The 13,773-nt window shown below is 42.4% G+C and overlaps 1 protein-coding gene across 1 annotated transcript in view; it reads right to left on the reverse strand.

Annotated features, from left to right (window-relative positions):
• LOC111147328 (collagen type XXVIII alpha 1 chain) overlaps positions 1 to 13,773 on the reverse strand; it is a 149,421-nt gene that overhangs the window by 37,149 nt on the left and 98,499 nt on the right. The window contains exons 26-27 of the mRNA XM_022503319.1: positions 12,306 to 12,374; positions 8,108 to 8,176 (exon numbers count right to left, since the gene is read on the reverse strand). Of these exons, the coding sequence (XP_022359027.1) occupies positions 8,108 to 8,176; positions 12,306 to 12,374 (138 nt within the window). The remainder of the gene's footprint in view (positions 1 to 8,107; positions 8,177 to 12,305; positions 12,375 to 13,773) is intronic.

Raw genomic sequence — 13,773 nt, forward strand, 5'->3', positions numbered from 1 at the left:
TTAAAAAGAATTTCTCATTTCATAAGTTTAGAGTTCTCTTAATAATGGAATTTAGTAATTGCTTATTGAGTTAAAGTATATATAAATGAGTCATTTTGTGGGTCAACAGTATGATTACAGGTGGAACTTTATCGTCATCCACCATATAACCTTCATACATCCATTCAACTATTTATCACTTTGTTCATTCATTAAACAAATATTTATTAAGTGCCTCCTATATGCCAGACACTCTGCTAGGTGCTGGGAAATTAGGCACAGATGAAAGAAACAAAGTCCCTGCTCTCAAAAAATAAATTTTTTTAACCAAAAGAAAACAGATAATCAAAAAAAAAAAAAACCCCACAAATATTTTCAGATGGTGATAGTGCTATGAAAACAATAAAAAGGGATAATGTTATAGAATGATTGAGGATGGAATGATGAGAGCCTCCCAGAAATGATAAAAAAACAAAACACTAGTCCACAAAATTAAAAATTCTAACAAATTAAGATTAAGCAAGATACATAAAGAAGAATTTACAACTAGATACATCGTAGTGAAACTGGATAACACCAAATAAAAAGAGAAAGCATTAAAAGTCACAGACACAGGGACAAATTATCATCAATGGAATAGTTAGAATGACAGGTAACTTCTCAAGAGCAACAATGGGGACCAACTGATGGGAAAATCTTCCCTGCCCTGAGAGGAAGTGCTGTGTACCTAGAATTCTATACTCAGAAAAGTATCTTAAGAAGAGATTAAGGAGAAATAAATATAGATTTGGGGCACCTGGGTGGCTCAGTTGGTTAAGCGTCTGACTCCTGATATCGGCTCAGGTCCTGATCTCAGTGTTGAGGGATCGAGCCCTGTCTTGGGGTCTGAGCTCAGCATGGAGTCTGCTTGACACTCTCTCTCTCCCCCTACCTCTTGCCCCTCCCTACCACACCCTTTCTCTCAAATAAATAAATAAATCTTTAAATAAAGAAATCGATAAAGAAAGAAAGAAAGTTTCAGGCAAAAAGAATGGAGAGGTTGCTCTAGCGGCTCCTTAACCAAAGGAAATTCTGAAGAATCCACATCTGGCAGAAGGAGAGTGGTTCCAGTCAGAGAAGAAAAATGGTAGGGTAGAGGAGATGGAATTAGTGTTCGAAATTATTGTAGGAATCAGAAAAGTTAATAACGGTATTTTCTAAGGTAAAAGTGAGTATTTTTCAAAAGTAAATACCAAAAAGAGCGATAAAAATTAGTAGATTCCAAAAAAGTAAAGGGAAAATACAATAGTTAAAAATGAGTAAATCTTAAAAAGGGGAAGAGATTTTTAGAAAGGAACATAGAGTCCCACCCTTCTGATGTGAGAAGCAGTTTTAAAGAATCGCTGATGGAAGAATTGCTCTTCAGATGAAAGAAAGATTATGTGGGAGCTGACTTTATTGCCTATCTGTTTGAGCCACAAACTGTACTCTTGGCTTTGTTTGAGCGTTTCCAGTCTTGAACAGGTGATCGCCTCATTTCCTGTTACATCTTATATTTAAAATGAGATAGTCCTATCTACAACTAGACAAACAAAGTTGCTGATAATAAAAAGTCAATAATTGTGAAATCCTTTAGATGTTTGTAAAACCATAAAGACAGTTTAAATTACATACCAGTTGGCCCTTAATGATTTGTCACAGAGATTTGCAGAAGGAAAGAGTAAATCCACCCACCCAACGAGCCAGCTAGGTGGGACTCCATCAGCCTCTGAATGTGTGTGGGGCAGGGCGGGTCATTAGAGCCTCCCTGGCAGCCACCCTGCCAGCCCAGAGCCTGCTGGAATTCCTAGCCAGAGGCCTGGCCACGGATCTCAGTTCACTAAATCCAATCCCCGGCTTCTGACGGAACTGCTCTCAGAGGGAAAGAAATGCTTTGTAATCCCTCTCGCTTTTAAAAAATTTAGAATATCAGGACAAGAAACCTCACTACCTCTGTCCTCCCATCTTGAAGGGCCAACTTTTAATTTCAAGATGCAAATAAAAATTTTGAATGACACTCCTGAAAGTCTCAAACCAGTCATTTTCCTCCTTCGGACACTGACCTTGACTTGATTATTACACCTCACGCAGTTACCTCAGGGAGGCACATGAGGACCCCGGGTGAGTGACGTTGGATATGTTACTTAACATCTCTGTGCATAATACATGCAATATAATCTTTCTTCATAAAGATGTTATTTATTTATTTGTTTGTTTGTTTATTTATTTATCAGAGAGAGAAAGAGAGCACAAGCAGGGGGAGCAGAAGGCAGAGGGAGAGGCAGGCTTCCTGCAGAGCAGGACCCTAGGATCATGACCTGAGCTGAAGGCAGATGCTTAACCGACTGAGCCACCCAAGCCTACTGCTCTTTTTGTAGTATTAACACCATCACACACATATGAGTTTGGAAGACTAAATGTCAATACCTCTTAACCTTTCCGCAGATATTTGCAACTTTGGTGTGTATTGAATCTACCCCTGACTTTTATTAGGTCTCACTTTTTTTTCTCCTTAAGTCAATTTCATTTCAACAAATCATTTCTATTTGGCCTTTGAGTGGGGGCAATTTTCCATGCAATAATAGGTCTACTCTAACCAAAAATCTAGTCAAATGGATTTTAGAAACACTTTCAAAGTGATCGGGTATAGGTAGGAGCCCCCCAGAAGGCTGCCAGGTTGTGTGAGACTTCCACCACAGTACACTCACATTCTTTCAAGCTTTAGCCTTTCTGGTGAAGGGATCTCAGAAGGTGGAGAAAGTACTTGCTGCAGTTAAAATGGCTCTGGGAGTTTAGAGAACCATAGTTACTTTGATGCAGCCGAAACAAACAAAAACGTACCTAAGAAATGACATTAACCCCAAACATGGAAGGAAGAATCTTACAAAGTTCTGGGTTGTACCCTGAATTTCTAATCAGAGAGCTTTGGAGGAAGAAGCCATTTCCTTTCTGGCTGTCCCCACAGTGGGTCCTGCAAGCTGGGCTAACTCAGCCACTACCACACCCAAGCTGAGTTTCAGATGCTGTTGTGTCCTGGATAATCACCTAAGGCTCGGACCCCTCCCTTATACTGCTGGTTCTTCTTTATTCCTCACATCAGTTCTTTGTGCCACCTCTGCCTCCCTCCTCTGATGGAACCATCTCTCCCAACTTTGGAACCACGGCTCTGCTACCAGCTTCCAGATGGCCCTTGTCCTCTCGCCCTGGCTTTGTCACAGACAGGAATGAGCTTTCCCTGTTCCTTTCCTGGTCCCAAAAACCCCCAGCCTCCTCCAGCTCTGTGGCTGGTACTCAGTCTTTCTGCTCAAGACAAATTTCTAAATCATTCTTTGGTGCTCCTGAGGCTGCATGAAATAAGTAAGATGATAGCAAGGCTCTAAGGTTTTCTTTTGAAGTTAGGATGAAAGGCATGATGAAGCTGAACCCAGTCTTTGGAAGCCCGGGTAACAGCACTCCCACAGTTTCAGGACAGTGACGAAGCATTCTGGAAGTTGCCATGGAGACCACTCTTGTCTTCTGTTCACTTCTGGAAGCAGCAATATGCTTCAGAACAACAAATACTTTTAAAGTTGCCATCCTTCCTAGAAACATTAAATTATGTGTGGCATTAATGCCAGCTCTTCACCAGACCTCTGGTTCTTCTTCCTGGGCACACAGCTGGATGGCCTTTCCATGACGCTGGTTCCAGCCAGTAAGATGGAACAGAGATGACATGTTGTCAACACTTGATCAAGACTTTGGAGAAGCAGGTGTGCCTCTTTCACACTCTCCCTGTCTGCCTGCTGGGTCTAAGTGGTAAAGGGGCCCAGCACAAGGAGGAAGCATAAATGGAGGGTGAAATTCTCTGAAATTCTACCTGAAGGAAAATTGCCCACCAAAAGGAACACCTACATTGTCCCATTAAGTGAGCAAAAACCTCTACTGTTTTTGAGCTATTATTCATTTTGGGGTTTATTTAGTACTAAAGCCAGGCCTACACTAAGTCATGCAACCAGTATTTCATGTTTTTAGAGCATAAATCATTTGTATGCCAGGATGCTGGGCCTTCATCCTGGAAAATACAGGAGGGACTAGTGGAAATGGAGGGAAGCAGGAAGGAACAATAATGTGAATAATACAAACATTTACTGCATATGGAACCATGTGCTGAGACCCGTGTTAAGGTGTTACATGTACAGTCTCATTTAATTTCATTTCTTTCTCATGACAACTTTAGGTAATAGTACTATTATTATCCCCATTACTCAGATATGAAAACTGAGTCCAGGTTATAGTACTTAGGAAGCCATGATTCAAATCTGTTGACTCCATAGCTCCAGCTCTGGTTGTGTACTCAGTACCATGTATTGGGCACTTTGTACAATTCTATCTTCACAATGCCTTGTCAAATGATCTGTCTTATCTCCATTTTAAAGATGCAGAAGCTGAAGTTCAAGGCTTCAGCCAAGCTTTCACAACTAGCAAGATCCAGACCAAGGTCTGTGAGGCTCTAAAGCTCATTTTCTTTCCATCATGCCTTGAGATTGCCATATAGACGGAGAGGTCATCTGGATTGAGTTTCCCTCCATTTCTGGGCTCCAGTCGTCTTAGAGGTTAATGCTTTAGCTCTAAGACATCTGACCACTCTAATCATCACTATTTATCCACTTTGGAAATACTGGGATTTCTGCCAGATAACATTCACCAGATTCCCCCAGCATGTCACTGAGGCTACTTCTCACACTGGCGTGGCCTAAATAACCATTAGCCCACACATTAGCCCATCCACTTGCCCAGCCTGACTACAGGGACAGTTCCTTTAGCCAGGGCTGGATCGGTCATGTTCAGGCCTAAATGCAGAATGGAAGCCAGAGGCATGGAAGCACGTTTTTTTAATAAATAGACGGTTTATGGGTAGGGAGTTATAGTAGAGCCCAATCCACAAATCTACCTCAGAAATTCCTAAAGTCAAGGAACGCCACCAGGAATCTTATTTGTATAACCACCTTTTGATCCTCTGAGAAGAAGTACCACAGCAATGTCAGGGCTGAGCAGGACACCAGAACTGACTTCAACAAAGCTGGAGAGAGGGAAATCAGCCCACCCTCTCATTATATCCTACCTGGCCCCCAGAAGGGCTTGTTGACAGAACGAGGAATCCCTTGAGGACCCCCCCCCCCCATTTCTTCTCCCTCCTGACTTCACATGGAGGATTCCTGGCAGATCTATAGTCCATATTTAGGGGAATGGTCAGTGTTCACAGTGGGACAAGATGGTGGCATCAAATCACCTCCCGGCCTATGCCATGAACCTGAAAGACCAAGGCCAAGGAGCCATAATCTCATAGTCATCCATTGGATCAACAGGCATCATTAGTTGAAAGAAAGCACTGAAGTCTCTAAAGGAGCCAGAGCTTCTCTGTAGTACAGAGCCTGCCGAGTCACAGTGGGGACTGCAGAGAAACTGCAGGAAACTGCCCTGGTGCCCAAGGAGAGTGGGCTCATCATGTCCCCATGTTTCCCATGTATGGTCCCAGAGCTTCAGGAGAGGTGGGAAGAGAGGGTTACCAAAAGGTCACCCTCTTCTGCTTGGAGAATCAGGAGAATACATGGGGTCATGGGAAGAGCAGCACCCACATTCCTTGCAGTCATGCACATCCATTCCACAGATGGTAGAAAGAGTGAGTCTTTTCTAATACCTGTCTGGTCATGTCATCCTTTCCTGACTTTCAGCTGCTCTTGGGATTCAGACTACACTCGTGACTTTGGCCTACTGTAAACCCAGTTTATTCTATGTGCCTCCCCTCCATACTCTCTGAGCTCAGAGTATGATTATCCTATAGTCTATAAATGCCATGACTAAATTCATGTCTCTTCATTCACCATTTTATATTGCATTTAGGCTATTTGTCTGACATAGACGGTGCTCAACCAGTATTGGTTGTTGGTTGGTTGGTTGGTTGGTTGATGAGTGACGGCCTGAAGACACAATATTTGAGCAGCAAAGTTAGGCAAGTGCTGGAACAAATCACTTCTGTGATTGTAGCCCAAGCCCTTATTTTCCCCAGGGTTGGGACAGCATGAGAGAGAGGGCATGGATCAGACCCCAGTGTTAAAGGTCAACAGGAACAAGGCCTTCCATCAGAGACTTAGCAACTGACATACTAACAGAAGTGTTTTACTAATTCAGATGGGTTTAGAAAGAGGTGGGAAATAGGTCAACAAATGAACATAAGAAATGACATTTCCCTCATCACTTATACTTAAAATGACTCAGAGGAACACCAACAACTAGATCTTTCAGTTCCCTCCCTTTCACAGCAGTGGTATGACCCAAGGTCAAGAAAATGAGGTGGCAGTCTTCAGTAAAATAGGTTTGCCCTCGTTGACAGGATGCCAAGTGATCCAATAAGTCTAGAGAGGTTCTATGAGACAGCCTTGCTCAGGGCTCCCTGCCAAGTAGGATTGGGTCACAGCCCTCAGTGGAAGAAAAGATGATCTCATTTCTGCTCACCCTGGATATGTGACAGTTTTAATTTTGGCCCTCTCCCTGTCATGGTAGGCTTCACCCCAGAATCTCCCTCAAGACAGACATTGAACATAGCATACCCTGGGGGCGGGGAGGATCATAAAAAAAGGACAAGTGGTGAGGAGGGGAGGGCACCAGAATCAGAGTTGGTGAGGATTAAGTGCCACCCACAGTGCTGCTTGTGGAATAAGGAAGATTTTCCCCTGATAATGTAAAGGACAACACTGGCCCTGGATTGAACAGTTATGATAAGGAGCTACCAGCACGTATGAGTTGAGCTAATGGTGAAAAGACCAGTGGCCAAGCATGGGTTCATTGCCCCTACAGACTTATGCAAAGGCATCTATAGAACGTTACCATCTTTTAACTGTAGAATTTTAAGACTAAGCATGATAGTGATGTTGTTTACAAGGAAGCAGTTTTTTGCTGTATTTTCCAGAGCTGGTACATCAGCAACATGCTAACTGTTGGGCATTCCCTTGATCTTCAGCCCCACAGATGGGCAGCTGTTGTTCAGAAGACCAGCTGCAGAAGCCCTAGATGCTGTATGGTAGAGGGAAAGATCTAACACAGATTACATGACTTTTGCTCTTGACTAAGCTCACTCTCTATGCAGGAAGAGGAACAGGTGATTTATTTTCAACACAGGATTTTTCACAATTATTATCTCAAGCTCCCACTGTCTCCTACTTCCTAGGACATTCTATTTGAAAAAGAATTGATTGTGAATGTTTCCACTTTTTAAGAGTCAGTATCAATTATCTAGCAAATGAATTACTCTGTTTCGAAGCTTACATGTGGTAAAAAACCATAGAAGTTTATTTGGGAGAAAATAGAAGGAGATGAGCCAGTAAGAAATAAAAATTAAAAATCAATCAACACAGGAGATGTAGAAGAGGATATTGTTTGAGGTTGCATAGGAGCCTTCAGATGCCATATTTTGTCTATAGAGATCTGGGCTACCCCGGCAGTCCCTCACTGCTGTATGGGCTTATGGCTGTTGAGACAGGAAGAGTGAGGAACCCAAGGAGCTGTGAATTCCAATGACACAGACTCAGCGCCCAGAGCTGGAGTTCTCACCCTGGGTGTACAGGAGAATCACCTGGGGGCTTTCACCCATATGGAACACCCACAGTGTTCAAGCACTAGCGCTGGAGATTCAGATCTCATTTTTCTGGGTTAGGTCATCTGCATTATTCATAGTGCTCCCCAGGCAGTTCCACTGCGAGCTAAGACTAGGAAGTCCTGGGCTAATAATGGAAGATACCGGCGAGGAAGGCGAGAGATGGAGACAGGGACAGGGAGCGAACACACAGCTGGGCATACATTCTCCACTCGGCTCAGAGACCAGCAAGGACGACAAACCCACTGTAACCCCTAAATGTCTGACCAAGCAATTTAGGTAATGTCTCATGTTCGTGAAATGAATGCACTTAGAGCATTTTTACACTTCTGGATTGTGTCTCTAAGTACTGGAGGCAATTTTAACTGCTAAGCTCATATTAAATTCATTTCACAGTAGCCACGTTTGATATTATCCACAATCTCTTCTCTCATCATTTTCATGAACTGAGACGTGACTCAAGCGATTGCATCCACTTACTTTAATTCCTTGTAATCCATAGCCAGGGGCACCAGGAGAGCCGGGCAAGCCTTTCTGTCCAATGTCTCCCTGTTGGAAGATGAAGAGAAATTGAAGAGAAGTATGAGAAGATTTAGGAAGAAACAATGTATTACTGCTCTTGGCTTCCTTCTTACTTTGGTCAGATCAGGACCAACATCCATGTGCCCCATGTAGCTATATCGTATCTTATATAAAACAGTGTTTCCCCCAATTTTAAGCCACAGAACCCTTGCAAAAATCTTATGCATAATCCAAATTCAAGTAAAAAGGCAAGGCAGAGCTGCTTGGCCTAAGCAGAAGCATTTGGTCCAGTATCCTTGTCTCCTTGGGCTCCTCTAGCTGCCTTACCACCAACCCCAAGAACATTAGGGCTGTGAAGACCGCTCACACATAATTCTCCGTAGCCTCTCCTGTGTTTCTCCATTTCCATATGGAGAGCTATTCCCTGAGGTTGCAGTTAAAGATTCAGTGGATAGGAAAATAGGTCAATGAAGCAAAAGTACCTCATTTCCCAGTATGTGTTTTCTACAACATAAGTGAACTCCATGCTTCTTGAGGAAAGACTTCTGTGGTCAAATGAGATTGGAAAATGTTGTATACCATGTGTGTGCCTCTCCTTGGAGACCCCAAGTGCATACAGGCCTACCTTGTTTCCTGGTGCTTCCCTATTTGGCTCCCCACATACTGCTTTTTTACAGACTGAAGGTTTGTGGCCATGCTGTGTTAGGCAAGTCTAGCCGTGCTATTTTTCCAATAGCATTTGCTCACTTTCTGTCCCCATGTCACATTTTGGTAATTCTCACAATATTTCAGACTTTTTCGTTGTTATTATATTGCTTATGGTGATCTCTGATCAGTGATCTTTGATGGTACTATTATAATTGTTTTATGGCACCATGAACTGTACCCATTTAAGATATCTAAGTTAACGACAAACGTAGTACTGTTCTGATTGTTCCATCAGCTGTTCCCCTATGTTCCATAGCATTCCCCTCTCTTTCTCCCTCCCCTCAGGCCTCTCTACACCCTTACATTCAACAATACTGAAATAAGACCAATTAATAACCCTACAGTGTCCTCTAAGTGTTCAAGTGAAAGGAAGAGTCACACATCTCTCACTTTAAATTAAAAGCTAGAAGGGAGCCTGGGTGGCTAGGTGGGTTAAAGCCTCTGCCTTTGGCTCGGGCCATGATCTCAGGGTCCTGGGATCGAGCCCTGCATTGGGAATCTCTGCTCAGCAGGGAGCCTGCTTCCTCCTTTCTCTCTCTGCCTCCTTGTGATCTGTCAAATAAATAAATAAAAATCTTCTTATTAATTAATTAATTAATTAAAAGTGATTAAGCTTAGTGAAGAAGGCATGTCGAAAGCCAAGATAGGCCCAAAGGTAGGCCTCTCGCTCTGAACATTTAGCAAAATTGTGAATGCAAAGGAAAAGTTCTTGAAGGAAATGAAAAGTGCTCCTCCAGTGAACTCATGAGGTTTGAGAAAGCAGAACAGCCTCCCTGCTGACATGGAGAACGTTCTAGTGGTCTGGGCAGATCAAACCAGCCATAACTTTCCCTTAAGCCAAAGCCTAATCCAGAGCAAGGCCCCCACTCTTAATTTTCTGGAGGCTGGGAGCGGTGAGGAAGCTGCAGAAGAAAGTTGGAAGCTAGCAGAGTTTGGTTCACCAGGAAGGAAGTCCTCTCCGTAACGTGAAAGTACGAGGTGAACGGCAGGGGCTTCTGAAGCTGCAGCAAGGTGAATGGAAGGTCGAGCTCAGAGAGTTAAGTGATGGCGACTGCGCTAAACAACAGACTTTCAGCGTAGATGAAACAGCCTTGGATTGGAAGAAGATGCCGTCTAGGACTTTGATAGCTGGAAGGAGGTCAGTGGCTGGCTTCAAAGCTTCAAAGGACAGGCTGACCGTCTTGTTAGGGGCTGATGCAGATGGGGACTTAAGTCAAAGCCTGTGCTCATTTACCATTTCATAAATCCCAGGGCCCTTAAAAAGTGTGCTAAGTCTACTCTAAGCTTTATAAATGAACAACAAAGCCTGATGGTAGCACCTCTGTTTACAGTATCGTTTACTGAATATTTTAAGCCCACTGTGGGGACCTGCTGCTCAGAAGATTGCTTTCAAAATATCGACAATGCACCTAGTAACTCAAGAGTTCTTGGTGGAGGAGGACGATGAGATTAACGTTTCCATGGCTGCTAAGCCAGCATCCATTCTGCAGCTAGTGGATCAAGTAGTAAATCTGACTTTAAAGTTCTTACTTAAGAGATACGTTTTGCAAGAAATATGAAGATTCACTGAAAGGATAACAAAGGATTTAGAATTACATAAACTTAGTTGATAAAGCAGTGGCAGGGTTTGGGAGGAACGACTCCAATTTTGAAAGAAGTTTTATTCTGGGTAAAATGCTGTCAAATGCATGCCACAAAGAAATCATTTGTGAAAGGAAAAGTCAACCAAGGTGGCAAACTTCATTGTGGTCTTATTTTCAGAAATGCCACAGCCACCCGACTTCCAACAACCACACTCTTCATCAGTCAGCAGCCATCAACATGGAGGCAAGACCCTCCATCGGCAAAAAGATGACAACTTGCTGAAAGCTCAGATGATGGTTAGCACTTTTAGCAATAAAGCATTTTTAATGAAGATATAATCATTGGGGGTTTTTTTTGACATAATGCTATTGCACCCTTAATAGACTAGAATATAATGGCAACATAACTTTTATATGTACTGCGAAATCAAAAAATTCATTGGACTCTCTTTATTGTGGTAGTCGTGACCTGAACCTACAATGTCTCCAACTATGACCGCAAAAATATAGTAAAGCCTCTAAGAAGTCCCACAATAGAAAGATTAGCTTAACTTTTTTTTATTCCAGAAGTTTGCTAATTAAATTTTGATGGAACAAGCTTTGAGAAATGCTAGATTCATAGAAGTTACTGTATAAGACAGCCTTTTTTTTCTTTCCACTACAGAAAAAGCTTTATTTTTTTCTAATTGTGAGAGGAACGCCTGCTCATTGAAAAAAAAAAAAACAGAAATAAAGAGGACAACAAAGAAAAAATAGACCCTTCTTTCCACCACCCAGTGATAACAACTATGAACATCTTGGGAGGATCTTTATCCATGTAAAGTGATCCAGAAAGTTAGGAATAAAAAGAAACCAACTGCCAAAATGAAGTCGATGGACAAAAAAAGATAAACTAAGAATCTTGGTAATTCTAGGATCCTCAGTAAAGTCTTTGATTCATAATGTGTTTGCCCTGCCCTCTCTGATGTGGGGCTCTAATTCACTTCTGTGCATTCTGGTCACGAACATAGGTATTTGAAATTTGAATTTGTAACAAGTGGCTCATTGACACCTGTTTTCCCTATGAACATGCCTGATACCTTTTCATTTTAGTTTCTGAACAAATCAAAGAATTATTTGTTGAGCACATGAATCAAGAGTTAACACAGCTCTTCGACCTCTGCGCTATTCCCACGTTGAGCTGGGAGCTCTAGGATGTTTAGCAGCATCTCTGGCCCCTTCCCACTAGATGCCAGCAGCACTCCTCCCCCTGCTGTGACACCCAGAAATGATTCCAGACATCGCCAAATGTCCCCCTAGGGCAAACCAGGGAGGACAAGGTCTCCTTCTTTGAAAAACACTGGATTGTGAGAAGGAAAGGATGAATAACCACCAGATTGGAGACAACAAAAGAAAGGGAAATAGAAAGGAGAGCAAAGGGAGCCTGAGGAAGTTTCTCTCACCTTCCATGGGGACAGTAAATCTAGACCCTGGCCCTGTGGCCCTGACAGAGTGGACTATGCATATTTGACACAACAGACAGATTAGCAGGTATTCTGTTGAAGGGCCAGCTGAGGTCCCTCTGACTAGAAGGAAAATGTGCTCCTTAATGATGGCACAGCCTCTAAGAAAACTGGAAATATTTTGAGCGTTTTGCAACCACTTTCTAAAGAGACACTTTCTAATTTCTTTGGGGGAAGTAAATGCCTTTACACACTTAAACAATTTTCTTGAAAGCTAAGTAATATGAGAAAATAAGACTTCTCATCAGCACTCCAGAAAAAACAAGTCAACACTAAAATAAACATGTGCTAGGAAGTTAATGTTCACTCGTTTGGCATGGATGGTACCTGAACTTCACGCAGAGCTCAGACTTAAAGACTCACCTTTGGCCCTTGGGTTCCTATGCCCCGAGGCCCAGAGGGGCCTGGGGGACCTCTGACACCAGGCTCTCCCTGAAAAGACACAATGAATGACAAGTTACTGATCTGAAACAAACAACAAGAAAAAAACCTTTATGTTGTATAGTTTACATAAAATGTTATATTTCATGTTAAAAATGTTTTGTACAAACTTTCATATATAAAAATATATTTTAAAACCCAAATCCTTGAATTTGACTAAGATATTGAGCCCTTTTCTCGCAGATCACTTTCCTCTACTTGACAAAGGGAGTATTATTACCTTTTGTTTTCATTTCTTATTGCCATTTAAGTAACCTTCCAGCCAACTGATACGGGTCCATTTCAAAGCAATCAAGTCAGTTAACTTTTGACAACCTCAAAGGTACTTTTTCATAACTCCCTTCCCTGGAATTTGGAGAAGGGCTGCCATTGTGAGTGGAGGGAGAAAGAAGAGAGGAGAATAAAAAGAAACCATTGAAAGCTGTAACCCCAACCTGAACTAGTTGCTTTTAGTGTTTTATGCAACAAAAATTATGCTACTAGGCGTCAAGGATGAGCTTTGAGATATTTCTGCCCTAGAAGCAGTTGTGGTTACAGGATAAGTTCTATACAAGCTTTGCAGATCCCCTAAAGCCTTTTAGAATAGGCAACTAGCCCAGAAGAGTGGTGGGGCCTGATTAGGGTAGCTCAGGCCCTGTGGTTGGATCTGTGTGAGATGTGAATGACAGGAAGACGTACAGAAATTAAAATCTCTTCATTAGCCACCTTCTGGTACCCAGAACTCTGCCCCGCATGTTCGTACAGGTTACTGGATGTAATTCAGTACTCATGACAACCCTGTGTTATAGCGATGACTAACTCATCTAACATTTCTGAACCTCAGTACATTCATCAGATATACACAAAATCACACTTAGGTTTCCTGAGGATGACAGGGAAGAAAGACAAAGAATACGAGTGTCTCGATCACAATGTCTAGAGACTATGTAGAGACACACAATCTATTGTATCGTGACCACATAATACACAATACACAAATCTATTGAACTATGTGTAAACACAGTTCAATATATTTTACTAGAACCATTCAATGTTTTACCAGAAATAATTGTCTTCTTTGCCTGGGTCCTGTGAAGCCCACCCCAGATAAAATGGCTCCCTCTTTTGTGCCATTGTGCGTATCTAGCTGAGGAGGCACTTGGGAAATATTAATGCCTCATCCCAGCTGTGTGTTGTTGTTGTTCTAAGGATTTATTTATTTGTTTTAGAGAAAGAAAGAGAGCAGGAGCGGGAGGGGCAGAGGGAAGAGAGAATCTCAAGCAGACTCCAGGCTGAGAACAGAACCCAATGTGGGGCTTGATCCCAGAACCCTAAGATCATGACCTAAGCTGAAACCAAGAGTCAGACGCTCAATGGACTGAGCCACTCAGGCCCCCAACCCCAGCTGTTT

The sequence above is a fragment of the Enhydra lutris genome, unplaced genomic scaffold, assembly GCF_002288905.1.
Source record: "Enhydra lutris kenyoni isolate GAN:26980312 unplaced genomic scaffold, ASM228890v2 scaffoldscaffold16, whole genome shotgun sequence".
NCBI lineage: Eukaryota > Metazoa > Chordata > Mammalia > Carnivora > Mustelidae > Enhydra > Enhydra lutris.